The sequence below is a fragment of the Bufo bufo genome, chromosome 3, assembly GCF_905171765.1.
Source record: "Bufo bufo chromosome 3, aBufBuf1.1, whole genome shotgun sequence".
In the NCBI taxonomy this organism is placed as follows: domain Eukaryota; kingdom Metazoa; phylum Chordata; class Amphibia; order Anura; family Bufonidae; genus Bufo; species Bufo bufo.
Window position 1 is genome coordinate 456,089,329 of NC_053391.1, and position 20,602 is coordinate 456,109,930.

Sequence of the window (20,602 nt, forward strand, 5' to 3'; positions counted from 1 at the left end):
CCCCCTGCTGTACTCTTGCAGCAAATAGTGTTTATCCCCTTGTTACCCCATAGAGACAGCGTATAGAGCCAGGTTGGGTGGGCTGCTACTATTTGTGTGTGTGTGAAGTGTAATATTTAGATAGATTTGGGGAGGAATATTGTACTGTGTGTAGCGTAGTTTAGGCGTATTATTATAGTGTATTGTTTTATTATATTGCGGTGTGTACAGCTATATGTATATATATAACCGTTGATGTATAAATATATATAGCGTATTGTTAGACTTGTATATTTGTATTGTGTAATAAATATTTTATTATTCATAATACAGTGTATAGTGTTTTTGGGTCGTCGCCGTAGTATATCGTAGTAGCAGTAGTAATTTGCACGTAATTCAGGAAATTAGGTAAGGCAACAGAGGTAGTTTTCTTTTAAAGGGTTTCTGTCACCCCACTAAAGTGATTTTTTTTTTTTGGGCTAGTTAAATTAGTTATATAGCGATATCTGAAAATATAATAGTGTTCCTTACTTTGATCCAGCAGTTTAGTCAAAAAACGAAGTTTTATCATATGCAAATTCGGTCTCTACCAGCAAGTAGGGCGTCTACTTGCTGGTAGCTGCTGCAGAAATCCGCCCCCTCCTCTTGTTGATTGACAGGGCCAGCCGGGATCTCCTCCTCCGGCCAGCTCTGTCGGCATTTCAAAAATCGCGCGCCCGTGTTGAATCTGCGCAGGGGCTCTGAGATGAGGAGGCTCGTCTCCTCAGAACTCCCTCAGTGCGCCTGCACCGATGACGTCTTCTATTTCGATGATGTCATCGGCGCAGGCGCACTGAGGGAGCTCTGAGGAGACGAGCCTCCTCATCTCAGAGCGCCTGCGCAGATTCAACACGGGCGCGCGATTTTTGAAATGCCGACAGGGCTGGCCGGAGGAGGAGATCCCGGCTGGCCCTGTCAATCAACAAGAGGAGGGGGCGGATTTCTGCAGCAGCTACCAGCAAGTAGACGCCCTACTTGCTGGTAGAGACCGAATTTGCATATGATAAAACTTCGTTTTTTGACTAAACTGCTGGATCAAAGTAAGGAACACTATTATATTTTCAGATATCGCTATATAACTAATTTAACTAGCCCCCAAAAAAAAAAAAATCACTTTAGTGGGGTGACAGAAACCCTTTAAGGCATAAATAGGCAGAGTCATCACTAGATGACTCACGCCTATTTATGAATATTAATTATTGATATTAACCAAAATATTAATAATTAATATTTCCCTTTACAAAGCCAAAGCTTGATTTATCCTGTCCAGAAGATACTGAATAGACAATCTGGGGAAGGGGGGGAAAAGACAAACATCATTTAGAGGAAACTAAAGAGGAAATTTTATCCTGTACAAATATTAAATAAAATTTTAATTTACACAGCTGGTAATTGCGTATCATGGTTTACAGTTTACATAGACGGATCTATCTTTGTAAATGAAAGCAGACATATTTATTGTAAAATTATTATAATATGTACAGTAAGCACTGAACATAATCGGTTACAGCTAACCCCAAGTTAGGTTGGTAGTAAAAGCAGTGACATGACTGTTGCCTACACCAATGTTCCTTTGCCCTATTGTATTTACTATACAACATATATACACACACACATATCACAGAAACACATTATTTCATTTGCATTCATGACTGAATGATCCATCTTCCTGTTTTTTCAGAACCAGGACTAGGTTTGCTCCATGCCAGCCATAAGAGATAAAGCCAAAGATTCCACTAAGACAAGGAAAGAAACAAAAGGTACTCAGTGACAGCACGTAATACCCCTCCATCCACAGATACAAGCAAGCATGTAATACAGGGAGACAGGATTAGAGTTGAATTTGTAGTAGACTAATATATATATATATATATATATACAATATAGACGATAGCTTTTGGACTTTAGGGAACAAGAAAATTTTATTTTACCACTGTTGCATTTCAAAAGCTATAGCCTTTGTTTTCTGTTGGTATGTAGTTCTACAGGTCCATACAAATGAAGTCATACCAAATAAGTGGGCAGTAAAGATATCAAGTTTTTCCGGGACTTCTGATATTGATGACCTATCCTCAGGATAGAAAACCTCAGGGATTGGCAGCACTACTTATCCCACACACTTGGGTACGGACCAGTAGACAGGCTTCAAGCCGGGTGGTGCACGCAGATAGGGATCCTGCCTGGGGGTCTGCCTGGGGGTCCCAACTCATCCAGAAGCTTCAATAATCCGCAGCACTCACCAGTAGTTGATGTAAAGTGGTGATTTATTCACTCAGACAGCAAGGTTATAGCGACGTTTCGACCATGGTTGGTCTTTATCAAGCAATGTTGCCTCAGGATAGGCCATCAATATCAGATCAGTGGGGGGGCAACAACCCCTGTAATTAAACTTAATTATATTTTTTTTTGTCCCCCCTCCTACAAGAACTTAAAGCAGCAATGCTTTCAAATACATGATAGTGTCATATGGGCAAACTATTAGGACATGCATCCAACTGGAGATCAACTTTATTTGACAAAGGGATGCTTCAGCACATGGAGCTGCAGTCTTCATCTAAAGCGCCGCAGTATAAAGATGGCACATCAGAAGATGTTCTTTAAAAGGCTGCTTTAAAAACACTGTGCAATGGTGGCTAAAGGGGTTATCCAGTCTTTTAAAATTGATTACGCTCACAGAAACACATACATACATACATATATATATATATATATATATATATATTTTTTTTTTATATATATTGAATGGAGTTATAGAAAATTAGCTCACATGAAAACAAAAAAAAACCTAAAACATAACTTTTAATAAATATAATATAAAGATAAAATAATCTTAGATCGTTGCCAACAGATTAGCTAGTGTGACTGATATAAGATATCAAATACAAGAGGCACAAGTAGGGATAATTCTATACAGTAAATACTGAATGAATAAACAAAGTGGGCCTCTTAGTGAGGTACTCACGGTTCCTGTGATTTAGGAATATCACTACCTGATGGAGGTACACTAATGAACTCACGGTTGTTGCGGTTTCTGGAGAGTAACCCACCAAAGTATGTCGTCACCGAGAGATGGTTGTCGGCAGATGACCTGTCCCTAGGTGTCCCTTCAGGCTATCCCTGCCTAAAAGCGGAGCACCCGCCCCGAAAGGGGCGACCCCACTTCTCGGGGGCTAAAGTCTGAGAAAATGCCCTAGAAGGCCCTAGGTGAGTTTGTCAAGCTGAAGTCCCGACGAGTTTACCCATTAATGGTAAAAATGGTTCATCAGGGGACAAGAAAAAAGTCCAATCAAAACAAAAGATACAGAGGACAGATGATAATGGATACCCAGATACTATAGGCGCAATTGTACACCCACAAGGGCCCCCTATTTTTACCTAATGTGGGCTCCGTTCAAAAATGGCCCTCCCGCACTTACCGACGCGAACAACCGGAGGAGGAAGTTATTAAAAACTTCCGGTACGTGGAACGCAAAATGCGTTCCAAAATGGTGCCAGGTTAATATAAGATACTAGAATGTTAAAAAGATAGGCAGTACACCTACAAAGTATTTGCCCACATTCAAATAAGTAGTTGATAAATGATACATATCCTAGTATTCAGCGATAGAAACAGAGCATGTCTCTCTCCACTGAGGTGCGACAAACTTCCTGTGAATGGACCGCACTTCCGGTAATTAGAACGCACATGGGAAGATATACTATATCGGTAATTAGGTCAAATTGCCGTGTTCGCACTTTGTGATAAAATGCAAATAGGAGGAGGATAAGTTTATGCTATCGTGTGCGCTCCATCCCATTGTTGGGACATAGAACAGTATTATAATTATTATAATAACTGCTAATATGATAGGAGAGGGTACAATTAGAGGAACAATTGCACAATATAGAGGTAACCTAGTTAAAGTGAGGCTACATAAAAGGGAAAAATTAAACCTGGGATACAGGGCATAATACCCTGAACGTCAGGACCCCCAGTAGATATTAATGTACACTATAGACCAATTATGGTCAGATTAGAAAAGCAGGTTAGTGTGTGTACATAAAGTGAAATATAAAGATACCAAATTACTAACAGTCTTGGATTTTTTAATTTCAAAAGGAACAGAAAAGGAGCTCAAAGGAAACACGCAAAAGAGGGGACACCGATTTGAGACGGTGCAAAACAATATTGAGTGTCATCAAACCACTCTAAAAGAAAGAAAACAGACAATTTATACAGGATCTTACTGAATTTCGTGAGAAACATGTATTTAATTTTCTCAGGAACGATACCCAGGAAAATATAATTGGTGAATCCTCAGTATCTTTTGTTTTGATTACTTTTTTCTTGTCCCCTGATGAACCATTTTTACTATTAATGGGGAAACGCGTCGGGACTTCAGCTTGACAAACTCATCTAGGGCATTTTCTCAGGGTTTAGCCATGAGAGGTGGGGTCGCCCTTTTCAGGGCGGGTGCTCCGCTTTTAGGCAGGGATAGCCTGAAGGGACACCCAGGGACAGGTCATCTGCCGACAACCATCTCTCGGTGACAACATACCTTGGTGGGTTACTCTCTAGAAACCGCAACCATGAGTTCATCAGGTGGTGATATTCCAAAATCATGGGAACCATGAGTACCTCACTAAGAGGCCCACTTTGCGGTATTTACTGTATAGATTTAGCCCTACTTGTGCCTCTTGTATTTGATATCTTATATCCAGTCACACTAGCTAATCTGTTGGCAACTATCTAAGATTATTTTATATACGTGGGGGTTATTTATATTATATTAATAAAAGTTAAGTTTTAGTGGTTTTTGTTTCATGTGAGCCTGTTAAAATTGATGGCCTAACCTTAGAATTGTCCATCAATATTAAGATAGTGGGGGTCTGACTCTCGGCAACTCCACCGATCAGCTGTTTGAAGGAGCCAAGGTTTACTTGAAATAGACAGAGCTGCAATACCCACAACAGCCACTACTAATAGTAAGGCGTTTTGAGTATAAAAAGTGCCCAAACCAATGTAAATAATGAAGAGGCCTGAGCGCTCACACGGGCACCGGTGCCCCATCAAGCTGCTTACTGGCGTGGTGCCGCGCGTTGGCTCCCCACCGATCTAATATTTATGAGTTATCCCCGCTGAGAGACCTACAGAAAATCTAAATCAATTAGATTAATAAGATTATCGCATTTTCTCTGGTGATTGATTTATATTTGCCATAGGTCTCTCAGCTAGTCACTGCATTCCCAGATCAAGTGAAGGTCAATACAGAGATTAATAATCTCTATGTAGCAATGTCAACATGGACCAAATTTTACTACCATATATTTAAAAGGGATATTCCGGTTATAGAAAGTTATCAAGAGAACGGGGTGCCCCCCTTAAGTGGACGGAGCGGCTGGTAGGAAAAGCGCAACGCCACTCCATTCATTTCTATGGGAGCGCCGGAGATAGTAGAGTGCAGCGCTGAGCTATCTCCATAGAAATTATTGAAGTGGCACATGGCTAACAAGCCGCTCTGTCCATTTAAGGGTCTCCATGGGGCATGGGAGCCCTGTTCTCATGATCAGTGGGTGTCCTACCACCGTGGATAGGGGATAACTTTTTGTAACCGGAATACCCCATTAATAAAAGTACTAAATATGTGTATATATACTTACAGTGTGGAAACGAGCCCCTGCAGACTGCCTTATTTAATACTTTTACAAGAAACTTGTGACAGTTTGTAAAATCAGACTCCATCTTCAGGATATATTCTGCCCTTTAAAAAAAAGCATTAAATATATTAACACACATTTTACAAATCCAATAGGTTTACACTACCTGGGTCAGTGTCCAGTCCTTCTCAATGTCTAAATGGTAACAGATCAGTTACGGACAAAGTTCACTGCTCACTGCCACATCTATCTGTAGATATAACTGGTTTCACTATGAACTTTGGAGGTAGTTTCCAGTTTACATTGCATTACTTACTTCCATGCTCCGAAACCAGCATGCCAGCGATCTGCAAACATCAGCACAACATTCATCACTTTCATTATGGCTTCTTTTACAGAGCTCACCTAAAAGCAAAAGTAATATCACATTTAAAAGAATTTAGCTGGAAATTACTGAACACTGAAGACTAAAACATAACATACTTAAAGGGGTTGTACTGTGATATAATACTGATGACCTATACTCAGCATAGGTCATCAATATCATATCGGCGGGGGTCCGACACCCAGCACCCCCAGCTGTCTGAAGGGGTTGTGGTGCTCCTATGTGCGCTGCGTCCTCTTCAATAATTACATGAATGCCACCTAGCTTGCAGCGCTGGTGAAATGTATCTACAGAACCCCATTAGCCTATTTTCAGGACAAAAGATGACCTGCCATTGTTACTTTCCAATTATAGTTGTGGGTAGTAAAATCAAAGTCTGACATCATCTTTTCATACCTTTTCCCTTAAAAGACAGCGATCATGAATGGTAGACAGATATCTATAATGAATTTTAATCAGTTGGTCCAGATCTTTTGCTTCCTCTACTTGATGTTGAAACTCCAGTCCTGTGCTATGAAGAATCTTTAAAACAAAATGTTATTAAATAACTGCAAAGATTTATTGGGACTTACTATCCCTACTCTATTCAGTTAGGCATTGCATAGACCAGGGATCAGCAACCTTCGGCACTCCAGCTGTTGTGAAACTACAATTACAAGCATGCTCCATTCATTTCTATGAGAGTTCTTAGAAGAGCAGAGCAAATATGCATGCTGGGAGTTGTAGTTTCACAATAGCTGGAGTGCCGGAAGTTGCCTACCCCTGGCATAGACAATAGAAGAATTAGAAAAACACAGTAATTTAATTTTAACATGTACATGCTTTACAACGGTTATTAAAGGGGTATTCTGGTTGTTAGAGTCATCCCCAATCCACAGGCCAGGGGATAACTATTAGAACAGTGGGGGTCCTAACGGCTGGAACCCCACCCGAAATCACGAGAATAGGTACCCTGTACCCCTCATAGCCTCCCCCCAAAATGAACGGAGCCCCAGGTCGAGCATGCCTTTACTCTGGTGAAGATGAATGGAGCAGCAGTGCACACGCTTAACCTGCAGCTCTGTTAATTTCAGAGGCTCAAAATGGTATGGGGTGACCATTCTTGTGATTGGTAGGGGTCCCAGTGGCAGGACTACAGTAATCTAAGTTACCGCCTACCCTGTGGATAAGGAATAACTTTGCGGGGCAAGGTTTTGGGTTGAAAATGAAAAAATTTGATGATTTGAGAATAAATGTACAGGTGCCTGCTGTTTTATACATCACTAGTCTAACGAAATGTTATTCATGATTTATTGATCGCATGTATAACCTGTAATAACTCTCATTTCAATAAAGAGATTATAAAAAAAAATAAAAAATGAAAAAAAGGAATAACTTTGAACAAGTGGACTACCCTTATAACCCTTTAGTGACCACCAATACGCCTTTTTACGACAGCCACTTCTACGGTGGCCTAGTCTAAGTGCTGCACATATTTCCCTTGCAACAGAGAGCGGAGATTCAGATCTCATATGAGCCGGAATCGTTCTTTAATGGCCCGGTCCAGCAGAAGTGCCTATCCAGGCCGTTTAAAAAAAAAAAAAAAAAAAAAAAAAAAAAAAAAGCTTTTCAATGGAAAAAATTGCTAAAATAAAATCTCCTCCTCATATTTGGATTGCTGTATCCGTAATGACCCGCACTATACTATGGCTACTTTCACACTCGCGTTTTGTGCGGATCCGTCTTGTATATGCACAGACGGATCCGCACCAATAATGCAAACGCTTGTATCCGTTATTAACTGATCCGATTGCATTATTCATTAAAAAAAAAAGTCTTGACTTACATTGAAAGTCAACGGGGGACGGATCCGTTGTCAATTGCATCATATTGTGTCATTAAAAAACAGATCCGTCCCCAATGACTTACATTGCAAGTCTAGACGGATCCGTTTGGTTCCGCATAGTCAGACGGTCACCAAAACGCTGCAAGCTGCGTTTTAGTGACCGTCTAAAAAACGCAACGGAGACCAAACGCAGCCAAATTGATGCATTCTGAACGGATTCTTATCCACTCAGAATGCATTGGGGCTGAACTGATCTGTTTTGGGCCGCTTTTGAGAGCCCTGAAACGGATCTCACAAGTGGACCCAGAAAAGCCAGTGTGAAAGTAGCCTATCATGTATTTTATCTTTAACATTTATTTATTAATGGGTTTTATTGTGAAAAAGTACCAAAACGTAAAAAAAAAATAAAAAAAAAAATATGTATTTGATATTGCTGTAATTGTACTAACCCAGAGAATAAAGTTATCAAGTTATTTAAAAATGAACACCACAAAATTTATAACGTAAAAACTCAATGGTGGCATTCCTGCCCCCTCCCCCATAAAGAGTAAAAAAAAAGTGAATCAGTAAGTTATGTGTAGCCCAAAAAGGTGCCATTAAAAACTACAACTTGTCCTGCAAAAAAGAAGCCCTCATACAGCTTTATCAATGAAAAAAAAAAAAAAAAAGATATAGCTATTGGAATGCGACAATGAAAAAAAAAAATATAAATAATCACTTGGTCACTAAGGCCCAAAATAGGCTGGTCACTAAGAGGTTAAAGAGCATTCACTGCCTGTTTATCTTCACATCCCCAGGCAACTTTCATAAATTCAGTTGGAAATTAAATTAATTCATGAAAAATCTAATCGCTAACCCTGGTCATCATATAATTGTGCAAACTGTTGACAAAATGCATAAGCTTGACCCGAAGGAGAAACATGCGATGGATCTGCTGTTCCTTAGGCTCTGCTGGCGTTACTAGATGAGAAGGTAGTTGTTGCTGGTGTTCGGATCCAGACTCCTCTTTTGGAGATTCCTTCTCAGCCGCGCTAACAAGTTCTGTGAAAATATAGGTAATAAAAAAACATTACGATGAAGATCAGATCATCAAATCATCTCAAGGAACAGGGTCCTCACAAGAAAGAAATGATCCATAAAAGGAAGCTGATCATAAGAAAGATATACCAGAAGAAACTTGAATTATATTTTGACTACTAGAGAAGTCCTGAGACCTGGTCCCATCCGAGACTCTGCCCACCCTTGACTTGGTAACGTATGTTATATTTATTGCTTGTGATATTAATAATATACTTCTATCGGTATATAGATAGAAATCGCCATATTGTGGGAATATATAGTGTTAAGCGCCTCCATAATGTTTAGTACTCTAATAGCAAAGATGCATATTGCTAATGGAAAATTTGGCATTATTTGAAAAGAGGACTAAACCTTTGGAAAGTTATTTTCCGTAGTCTGATTACCGAATTGAATACATTACCATATTAATATCATATATATTTTTGATTGTCAAAGGCAGAGACAGAGTCAAGGGACAATATTTATTGTTCTTGTATTAATCTGTGTTTTGTCATGTTATAACCTGTTGGTAAACAGAAGATCCTGAGTTTCTCTTGATATATTAATTATTGGTCTGTTTGCTAAAAATAAAGCATTTGCATTTTATCATATGTAACTAAGTCATTCTATATTAGTGAAGTGATGGTGTTTGGTTACAGCACCATCTAGTAGTGGTGAGTGGCATCACAGTTTAAAATCTGTATGTCTGTCCTGAAGCCCTGCAGGACCTGAGTAGAGGTATCAGTTCTGAGGAAGTAATCTATACAATTAACTCCTTGAAACTGGGGAAGGCCCCGGGCCCTGATGGGCTGTCAGCCATGTACTACAAAAAATATGCCCCGATATTAACCCCACACATTGTACAATTCTGCAACCATTTATTATCAGGTCATAACCCCCATCCAGACTTTCTTTTTGCTAACATCACCGTACTGCCCAAACCTAAAAAAGATCCCTTATCTCCCACTAACTATAGACCGATATCCCTGTTAAATTTGGATACTAAACTTTTTACATCTATACTAGCGAGGCGCCTTAATATTCTTCTCCCCGGCCTTGTTCACAAAGACCAGGTGGGTTTCATACCAGACAGAGAGGCACCAGATAACATCAGAAAGGTACTCAACGTGATACAGGTAGCCAACACTAGTAAGACTCCACTGGCCATTTTGGCGCTGGATATAGAAAAGGCCTTTGATTCTTTTAGCTGGGATTACTTGTATAAAGTGTTGCACAACATGGGCATTACGGGTCCTTTCTTAAAAGCGATTCAGGCGATATACTCAGCCCCCGTCGCATACCTTAAACTCCCAACTACTCATCCCTCACCAATCCAAATTCTTAGAGGCACTAGACAGGGTTGCCCCCTCTCCCCTGCCTTATTCGCATTGGCCATGGAACCCCTCGCAATCTCTATCAGGAACGACCCCAACCTATCAGGCATTAAAATAGGAAACACTGAATATAAACTAAGCTTATTTGCGGATGACCTCCTGTTATCTCTGACTAACCCTCTCATCTCACTTCCGAACCTCTTACAGCTATTAAATACCTTTTCCTCAGCCTCGGGGCTCAAAATTAACCAAAAAAAGTCCGAACTCCTGTTATGTAATTCCCCATCGTCCCTCCAAACTTCACTTGCTCAAAATTTCCCTTTCACCCAACTAACCAATCACATTCAATATCTAGGAACCTCAATACCTGCGAAGCTGTCCTCAACCTACAAACTCAACTATATGCCGCTCTACCGTAGAATTAGAGAAGATTACAAAACTTGGAGCTCACTACCAGTCTCATGGGTAGGGAGAATACATATTGTTAGGATGGTGGTACTGCCCCGCATTCTATACTTGTTCAGAACCCTTCCGGTTCAGATCCCCATCAAGGACCTCCGAAATTTGCAGGCGGACACCATGAAATTTATATGGGCTGGCAAGCGGGCTAGGATCTCCAGGTCCACAATGTGTAGACACAAATCCCAGGGAGGTCTTTCTGTTCCAGACTTCATCAAGTATTACAAATCAGCAGGCTTAGCTCAACTATTCTTGACCCACTTAAAACCAGAGGCCTTCCCTCTATGGGTATCTTTGGAACAGACTCTGTGTGCACCCTGGACCTGGAGATCCCTCCTCTGGAATACCATTCCCTTGGCTTCAGCTATACGTACAGCTTCACCATTGTCGTACCATTCTCTGATCCTTTGGCGGTCTGTCAGATTTAAAGCAGGCCTCCAATCTAAACATACGCTGCTTTTTTACCTTTTTGGGAATCCATTATTCCACCCTGGCCTCCGGATGGAGACTTTCCGGTGGTGGATTTCCAATAATTTCACCACTCTTTATAGGTTTTTGGTTAGGGGAAAGCTTATGTCCATAACTGACTTGAAAACAAATACAATTTGCCGGATTGTGAATCATTTAATGCCCTACAGATCTTTTCATGCCTACAATCCCTGAAGATCAATGACACGAATGTGGAATTTACTCCCTTTGAAAGATCTGTTACTTACTCACTATATAAGCAGGGGTTATTATCTAGGATTTATGGTTTACTTAATACCTTACCGGAGGGACTTAGGTTGCCATATATGCTGGAGTGGGAGGGGGATATCCAGGAAGACCTTACGATTGCAAAATGGCATCAATGCTCACAGACTTTGAATAAGACTTCTTGGCAAATTACACTAGCGGAAACTTCAATCAAGGTTCTTCATAGGACATATTTAGTTCCTTATAGACTTCACCACATCTACCCGGAGGTCTCTCCTCTGTGTTTCAGGGGGTGCGCGGTGGATGGCACGGTCTATCACATTTGGTGGTCTTGCCCAGTGGTGCAGGGATTTTGGAGTAAGATTTGTGACCTGATCTCCTCTGTGCTGGGCTGTGCCTTTCCCCTGATACCTACCTTATGCCTTCTAGGCGATAAATCCTCTAGGATGCCATATTCCAAATTCAAGCTGTCTCAACATATGTTATTAGCAGCCAGGATCCACATTGCATATAAATGGCGGTCGGCCGATCTTAGTTTTCAAGCCGTAGTTGATAGAATTAACAAAATATTACTGTATGAGAGATTGAATGCTATCCGTCAAGATACATACGAGGCCTTTGAGAAGTTGTGGGAACCCTGGATATCCTCCTCATATTCAACGGCTACACAGCATAGCCTGACTTATTACTGACCATGATCCTTAGGGCACATGTCCTGATAATTTACATCTAAAAGGTAAATGTGTGTCGCTAAATATTTTTCAACATTGCCTTGGTCTACTTTGGCTCATAGATATGATCTCCATATGTTAATTTATTTTATTTTTATTTAATCTTGCTTTATTTTTGTATTATTTATGTTATTCTCATTATTTGCTCTTCATCATATTCTATATGGATGTAATGATACCTGCTTAGCATATATGACTTGCCTATTGTGGTGCTTGTTACTCCGGCACCATTTTATGTATCCTATATGATGTGCACAATTGCTTTCATTATGAATAAAATACTTTGAAACATAAAATCTGTATGTCTGAAAATTGTCTGTATTTTATTGGATTTATATGCATTCTGTAAATAAATTTTATATTTTTGCATAATTGATTGCCCATTTTTTTTTTCATAAATTGCATAAATTAAATTTTGAATCTCAAGATAAAAGAAAAGACGTTTTTATGTCCGCCTAGTGGGTTTCCTGACCTGATTTCCATATTTTATTGACATTTTATCTCTTATATAAGATATTTATATAAAAGATTAGTTTTGACAACGAGCAGAACAATATTATCTCATTCTCTCAGTTTAGTCAATGATGGGCAATGCCAAGGTTGAAAGCAGCGGAAGATAAAGTCAAATTCCTCATGCAATGCTGCCGTATAAACCAGACCATTTCAGGCGGCCAGTGGATTTCAGGAAAACCCACTGCTCAGTTTCCATTTTGGAACTTCAGACTCGCTACGTGTGGACCCTAATAGGGTACCTTTACAGGATGAGCATGTTCTTACCATTAAATTGCAGGACATCCAAGCTGTATTTTGCCCACTTTATTAGCAACAAAAGAAGAAAGATCTGGTTATAAATCTTTTGGCACTCTGAGCTGATAACTATATCAACAGGCCAAGGCACCTAGACAAAAAAAGATAGGAGGAGCAGTTGTTGAGAAGACATATGGCATGTAAACATTACAGAAAAGGTTAGGCAGCTGGACATACAACATTTGGCTGAATCTGTCTGACAAATACCATAAGGTGTTACCCACGGCTCTCCTAGTTTTCCAGCAGCACAGCTCACTACCAAGCCATGCATGTACTAAGTAATCATGATGTTATAACTCAGAACAAGGCCATGTATGCACGGGAATCGGTCACCAACGGCCTCTCCATCCAACTTTTTGCATAGACACATAGCTGTATTCCACTTGAGGGAGGGGATGGCCACAGAGCTCGAGTGCAACAAGAGCAAAGATGATGCCCTCCTTGCACCAAAGTCCTAATTTACATATTAAGAAAAAGTATCAACTCTGGAACGAGGCCTTGGATCATCAGAAATCATCAGGTGACCCACAGTAACGTGTCTATAAGGATGTGACAAAACAGCATTACCTTATAACTCAGTACAAGGCCGTCTAATGTATGAACTGGAAGCTTCTTCTTAGCCAAGTCAACATTTTCAAAGAAGAGGGATAATCTGTATGTGAAAAATAACTAATATGTTATGTTCTATCCATTCACAATAGAATTATTTATAGTGCTTATAACAGTGGTGGCGAACCTATGGCACGGGTGCCAGAGGCGGCACTCAGAGTCCTCTCTGTGGGCACCCGCACCCTGGAAAAAGTCTTTGGTGTATATCAATATGCCTTAGACTTTTCCTGCCATTCATCATCGCATGGCGCACTATGAACAGCACAGGCAGCGCATTGAATGCAGGCAGGCTATTATAGCTAAAAGAAAAAGTACATGGAAGATATACTATATTGGGCTGTAGTGTTCAGGTTACATTGCCGTGTTGGCACTTTGTGATAAATAAGTGGGTTTTGGGTTGCAGTTTGGGCACTCGGTCTCTAACAGGTTCACCATCACTGGCTTATAAGAAGATAACATAAATCCACAGTGCTGTACTGAGACCATCACTAGGAAAAATGTCCTAGCAGGTCTATTAAAGGGGTTGTCCAGTTTCCCATAATGATGGCCTATCAATATCAGATCAGTGGTGGTCCGACTCCCGACACCCCTGCTGATCGGCTGTTTGAGAGACCACAGCGCTCGTACGAGCACTGCCTTCTCTTTACTGTTCACCCGCTCACCGACCGTGCAGTGTAACTAGAGCTGCGCCATCCCATTGAACTGCTGTAAAGTCGGTTCCTAATTAAGACGTATATGACATACAGTACATAACATTTTTGTATTCCTTACCGGGCACTGTCCTCCAGATACCGCTGACCGACTGCTTCCTGCAGCTGGACATTAAGAAAAACAATATTCTGCCACTGCTCCTTCTCCCTTATTTTATCAAATATCGAGGTGTAGAAATCATACATAGTGTCTCCAGCTTCAAGTAGGAAAAAATTTCTCATCGACTGTAGATATTCTACCAGCCTGAAAACCGACATTCATTAGGAAAGATTAGGTTTGTGGAGGATTATACAGTAGACAATCATTCAGAACCTCCATACATACCAGACATCTTTTAAACTAAAGAATTGGGCAAACTACAATAATACAATATTGTTATAAATACATTATCTAATAATCTAAATGCTCATTTCTGGATTCAGTTTAATAAAAATAGACTTTTTACGTTTAATTGGAGTTTGGCCACTTACTTATAATCTTCCTTCAGAGTCTGCATGAGGTTTCCGCAGCACTCCAGATACTGTTTGTCAATGTGGGGATAAAGGCACGAGCGAAGGGTTAATTCAAACGACTGACAAGTAACAGATTCGGAGGATCTATCCACACTGATCTCTTCACAGGTAAAGGTCTCGAGGAAGTCACTCTGCTCCAGGTACAACCTTCAAGGCAGACATGAAATTCTACTGAATAACTCGTGCAGTTTACTTCTTATTTGGTCAGAATGTTATACACTGGTTGCACCCGGATAGAAATGTCACAGGTGTCGTCTCAGACACTGGAGTAAAAGGGCTTCCTCTGCTGTCCTACAAAAAGGCTCTTTTGGGTAGTGTAGCCTTGGGGAGAGCTTGTGGACTGCTAGACATGCCTCTACGATGTGTTCACAGACATTTTGTCCAGATAACAGACTTGGAGAGAAGCAGGATGGTAGTTTCGATGAACTGCCCGCCATGTCGGCTCTTCTGACCTGGCCTTTTAGGAGGTGTGGGAGCAGTGGTTACGTGAGGGCACGAACAGCCTAGACAGACCACCAGTAGAGAGTTTCCTTGTCCACCATCCAGACAGAGGTGGCACCTTCATTACACACCCCCGTCAGAAAACTGGCGGACATAATGACAAGTCTGCATGGGCCTTTAGCCCCACTCACACCACACTCCCATCTTGGAAAGTGGCGAGGGTGGTGTAAGAACAGTTTGTGACAGTTTTGATAAATGACCTCCGATGTCATGTATTTCTCCTACCCAGCCCTTCTGAGTTATTACATTATTAACCCTTGTTTTAATTTTTCTTCCCTATGTTCCTTGAGCCATAACTTTTATATTTTTCCATTCACATAGCTGTATGAGGGCTTATTTTTTGCAGCACAAGTTGTACTTTCTAATGCCACAATTTAATATGGCATACAATGTAGTGGGAAGCGGGAAAAAAAATCCAAATGGGGTGGAATTGGAAAAAAAAAAACGCAATTCCTCCACTGTTTTACGGGTTTTTGTTCCCACGGCGTTACGTTTGCCGCAAAACCGAACTGTACCCTTCATTCTCTGGGTCAGTACGATTACAATGATTCCACTTATGTATAGGTTTTTATGTCTAAATAGTGTAAAAATACTTGAGATTTCACATTCTGACCTCCATAACTTTTTTCTAGTTATATCTACTGAGCTCTGTGGGGGCTCCATTTTGGAGTGAGTGTGACTTTTTCATCACATTTTTCTGGGTAAAAAAAAGCTATAAAAAAATGTCAAAATTGGCTATTTTTACCCTTTTTTTCCTTTGCGCCATTCACTGTATTGGAAATTTTTTAAAATATTTTAATAGTATGGGTGTTTTCGGTCGCAGTGATACCAATGATGTTTATTTTTTATGTTATGGACGGGGGGGGGGGGGGGGGATTTAAACTTTAATATTTCTTTAATTTTTTATATCTTTACTTTTTTTCTTAACTTTTTTAAATTATTTTAAAACTCGTATTTGAGCCTACAAAATCCTTTCTTTTTTTAATTCTGAACAATCATGGATTTTTTACATCCATTAATCGTTCATAATTGCTCATTTCCTATGTTGGCCTGCCACAGCGAGACCTAGGGTATTGAATTCAATTACCGCCATCCTCATTGGTCGCAGAGGATGGCGGTAAGGAGCACTTGATCACGGCACGGTAAGATGCACTTGATCATGGCATTTAAAGGCTCTAATGACCACAATCAGCATTATTGCTTGTCGCGGCCATTAGCCGCGGGTCTCTGCTGTTTCAAACAGTGGAGATCCCCCAGCCATGACGCCCGCTGCACGTACGAGAGGGGGCCATGTTTGTACTTCGCTCCAGTGCCGTACATGTACAGCTCTGGTAGCAAAGAGGTTAAGGAACAAGACTGATCTTCAAAGTTACAGAAATACTTAGGTGAAATTATCTGTAATACATTTATATTGTTATCTGTGTTACATTTATATTGTTATAGGTATATATTTTTTTCCATATGTATTAAAGAGAATCTGTCACCACATACCTACATTTCATTCCAAATAAATTGTTAGATGTGCGCTGGTCTCCTGAGTAAAACACTCTTTCTCCCATCCCGATTGGTTCCCGCATTCCAGAGAAATGCTTTTTTCTGATATGTAAATTAATGTCTCGGTGCAACGAGGGCGTAACTGCTGCACCTGATTGTACTGAAAGCCATGCTCCTCATTGCTGCCCGTCCCGCTCCTCCGAGCTTTGAGGGACACCAGCGATGTAATCTAACCTGACACTGTACTCTCGTCCTGCGCGTTTGCTGGGCACATGTGCACACCTACCAATTCATTTCATCTGGACTGATATGCAGGTAAGTGGTAAGAAATTCCTTATAAATACATTTGGAGAGATTTATCATACGTGGGATTTTTTAAGTCACACTCGCGTGTGAGAGGGTGCAAAATTTGGAGACATTTTAGAGACATAAATGTGTCTAAATCCTGACTAAGCAGCAATTCACACCCACTTTTACATACATTATGCAAATGGCTCTACTTTCTGGCACAAACAGTTAATAAATGTGTCCCACAGCAGACAACACAATAGTGGAGTAAAATACACCAGAAAAAAATGGGCAGATTGATAAATGTCACCCATTGGCTTTCATTTCTTATCTCCAGCAACCACTTTTTATTTTCTGAACACGTATGAAGACTAAGGGGGTGTAAAACTAAAAGTACTGGCTTTTACCTTGCAAAGTTGATGGCAAGTAGTGGATCGTGTATATCATTTAGTTCCAGGTACTTAGCTACTATTGACTGCATCTTTATTAGACTCTGCTTGTTCACTTGCTGTTCTGTAATGGCATCAGTTCCCGATTCTTTTCCATGCTGTAGTCGGGACTGCACAGATTCTAGGAAGAGATTGTACAAACTTTTCCTATCTGCATCTGTTTTAACAGAAAAAGAAAAAAAAAAAAAGTGAAGAGAATTTTAGACAAAAACTCAAATTTCAACTGAACATAAGGGCACCCCCCCCCGTAAGTGTTTTGCGAATCCGCAAAACACGGACACTGGCAATGTGCATTCCGCAATTTGCAGACCGCATATCGCCAGCACTATAATAGAAAATGCCTAATCTTCTCCGCAATTGCAATAGGACAGGTTATATTTTTTTGCAGAAACTGAAGCATGGGTGCGGATCCGGACAGCACATTCCTGCCCCATTGAAAATAAATGGGTCTGCACCCAAATTGCGGAACGGATGCGGACCCATTTTGCGGACCTGTGAATGGACCCTAAGTATTCAAACCCTTTACTATGACACTTGAAATTTCGGGAGCCTCTCATTTCTCTTGATCATCTTTGAGATGTTTCAACACCTTAAAGGGGTTATCAGAGTTACTTTTTTGTTCTTTCTATGTTCCTAACTGGGCAAATGTAGCAGCTTTCCAAGTAACTCACTATCTCCAGTGGCTCCTTTCTCAGATGTCACTGAGGGTCACATCACCTGTGATGTCAGCTTCTCTCCGTGCCCTGATAATGTTGATGCACAAGCCTGAGAGATCTGTACAAGTCACTGTGCTGGCCACGCCCCCTGCACTACAGGCTGCTGCTTATTGCTCTCTCCCAGGATTCTTAACCCCTTGAGCTGCACAGACTCAGGGCTGAAGTGTTTACTGTGTAGCTGCAGGCAGTGAGGAGACAAATGCTGGGCACAGGAGCTGGAAGAGAAGTTCTGCAGAGCATTGCAGGTAGGGGGAAGATCCTGTGTGTATTAGCAGTGTCATTATACAACTAGGACTTGTAGTTCTACACATACAACATGCTGCTGAGTCTCGCAGCAGGCAGACATGTCACTCAGGGCAGCACTTGTATTCACTCCCTTAGCAGTGTCATTATACAGCTGGGACTTGTAGTCCTACACATACAACAAGCTGCTGAGTCTCCCAGCAGGCAGACATGTCACTCAGGGCAGCACTTGTATCCACTCCCTTAGCAGTGTCATTATACAGCTGGGACTTGTAGTCCTACACATACAACATGCTGCAGAGTCTCCCAGCAGGCAGACATTTCACTCAGGGCAGCACTTGTATTCACTCCCTTAGCAGTGCAGGAGGAGGGGCAGAGATTGTTTTTATTGCATGTAAACAAAGGGCCAGAAGAGAACCAGGGAAATAGATTGTTTTTGCCTAAAACTTGCTTAGCTTAGTTATATATAGCTGACCATCAGATTTAGGCCTCATGCACACGACCGTAGTTATGGTCCGCATCCGAGCCGCAATTCACTTCAATGGGGCCGCAAAAGATGCGGACAGCACTCCGTTGCTCCGTTCCGTGGCCCCGCAAAAAAAATATAGCATGTCCTATTTTTGTTCGTTTTGCGGACAAGAATAGGCATGTCTAGAATGGGCCGCCCGTTCCGTAAATTGCGGAAGGCACACTGGCGACTTCGTTTTTTGCGGATCCGCTGTTTGCGGACCGCAAAAATCGGCACGGTCGTGTGCATGAGGCCTTACAGTGCTATATCTTTTTTTTCCATAACTCTGACAACCCCTTTATATGGAGTCCATCTGTGGTAAATTCAGTTGATTGGACATGAAAAACACACACCTTTGTATATAAGGTCTCACAGCTAACAAAGCATATCAGAGCAAAAGCCAATCCATGAGGAGGAAAGAACTGCAGGTAGACCTCAGAGACAGGATTGTGTGGAGGCACAGATCTGGAGAAGCGTACAAAAAAAATGTCTGCTGCACTGAAAGTCCCCAAGAGCACAGGGGCCTCCACAATTCTTAAATGGAAAAAGTTTGGAACAACCAGGACTCTTCATTGAGCTGGCCGTCCCACCAAACTAAGTACTCAAAAAAAATAAAAAAGGGCCTTGGTAAGAGGTAACCAGGAACCCAATGGTCACTTAGGCTAAGCTCCAAAGATCCTGTGTGCAGATGGAAGAATCTTCCAAAAGGTCAACCATCACTGCAGCACTCCAGCAATCTGGGCTTTATGGCAGACACATGTCCTATTTTTGGACGAACGCTATTCACTGAATAGTTCCATAGACTTCCATTGGTGCTAGAAATGGCCGTGTGACGTTATGTGCATGAGGCCTTAGGATAAGACATCGATGTGTGACCCCAGCTGATCAGTAAAATGTAGTGACTGTGGTGCTCTCACTGTTCATCCAGGCACAGCAGATCATCTATAGAGGATGCTGTGTCGGGTACTACAATCATGCCCACTAATTGGAATAGGCTCAAGTTCCAGCTACAGCCATACAAATACATATGTGCTGCTCATCCATTGCAGTTCCAGGAGGTTGACCACCCACTCATACTATATTGATGGCCTTGCTTCAGTACAGAGAACCCCTTTAATAAATAAATAAATGCTCAATTACCCTAAACAATTTAACATTACCTCTCGATGAATCCTGCTGCTGGGACAATCTGCATTTAAGGTTTTTCAATAGTTGCATGGACTTCCCAGCCATAATAATCTGTTTCAGTACAGGCCGCAGAAAGGAGACCATAGTGTGCTGCCTGCTGGCGGGAGCCTGGTCACTGCCTGAGCTGGCACTGGCATTGTCACTCATTTTGTCTTCATTCTCAGTCTTTTCTGAGACACTATACAAAGTGTACGTGGCATACCAAAAGTCCCGATGGTCAACAGGAACATCTTTATTTCTGTAAATAGACAATTCAATCACATAAAAGACCAGCTGGTCCATGTAGTCTACACACATTATTTCCCATTTATTCTTCTCTTAGGATAGATCTGATTAACCCAGGCACGTTTAAAGGGATTGTCTCACTTCATCAAATAGCATTCATTATGTAGAGGAAGTTAATACTTCTACTAATTTAATAATGTACTGTGA

At 41.1% G+C, this 20,602-nt stretch overlaps 1 protein-coding gene across 1 annotated transcript in view; it reads right to left on the reverse strand.

Moving 5' to 3' along the window:
* Window positions 1–1,698: 1,698 nt before the first annotated feature.
* Window positions 1,699–20,602, reverse strand: part of TUBGCP5 (tubulin gamma complex associated protein 5) — a 78,973-nt gene continuing 60,069 nt past the window's right edge. The window contains exons 13-23 of the mRNA XM_040425143.1: window positions 20,143–20,408; window positions 17,474–17,672; window positions 14,742–14,930; window positions 14,332–14,514; window positions 13,519–13,603; window positions 12,922–13,042; window positions 8,722–8,906; window positions 6,437–6,562; window positions 5,972–6,060; window positions 5,659–5,759; window positions 1,699–1,754 (exon numbers count right to left, since the gene is read on the reverse strand). Coding sequence (XP_040281077.1) covers window positions 1,708–1,754; window positions 5,659–5,759; window positions 5,972–6,060; window positions 6,437–6,562; window positions 8,722–8,906; window positions 12,922–13,042; window positions 13,519–13,603; window positions 14,332–14,514; window positions 14,742–14,930; window positions 17,474–17,672; window positions 20,143–20,408 — 1,591 coding nt within the window. The 3' untranslated portion in view covers window positions 1,699–1,707. The remainder of the gene's footprint in view (window positions 1,755–5,658; window positions 5,760–5,971; window positions 6,061–6,436; window positions 6,563–8,721; window positions 8,907–12,921; window positions 13,043–13,518; window positions 13,604–14,331; window positions 14,515–14,741; window positions 14,931–17,473; window positions 17,673–20,142; window positions 20,409–20,602) is intronic.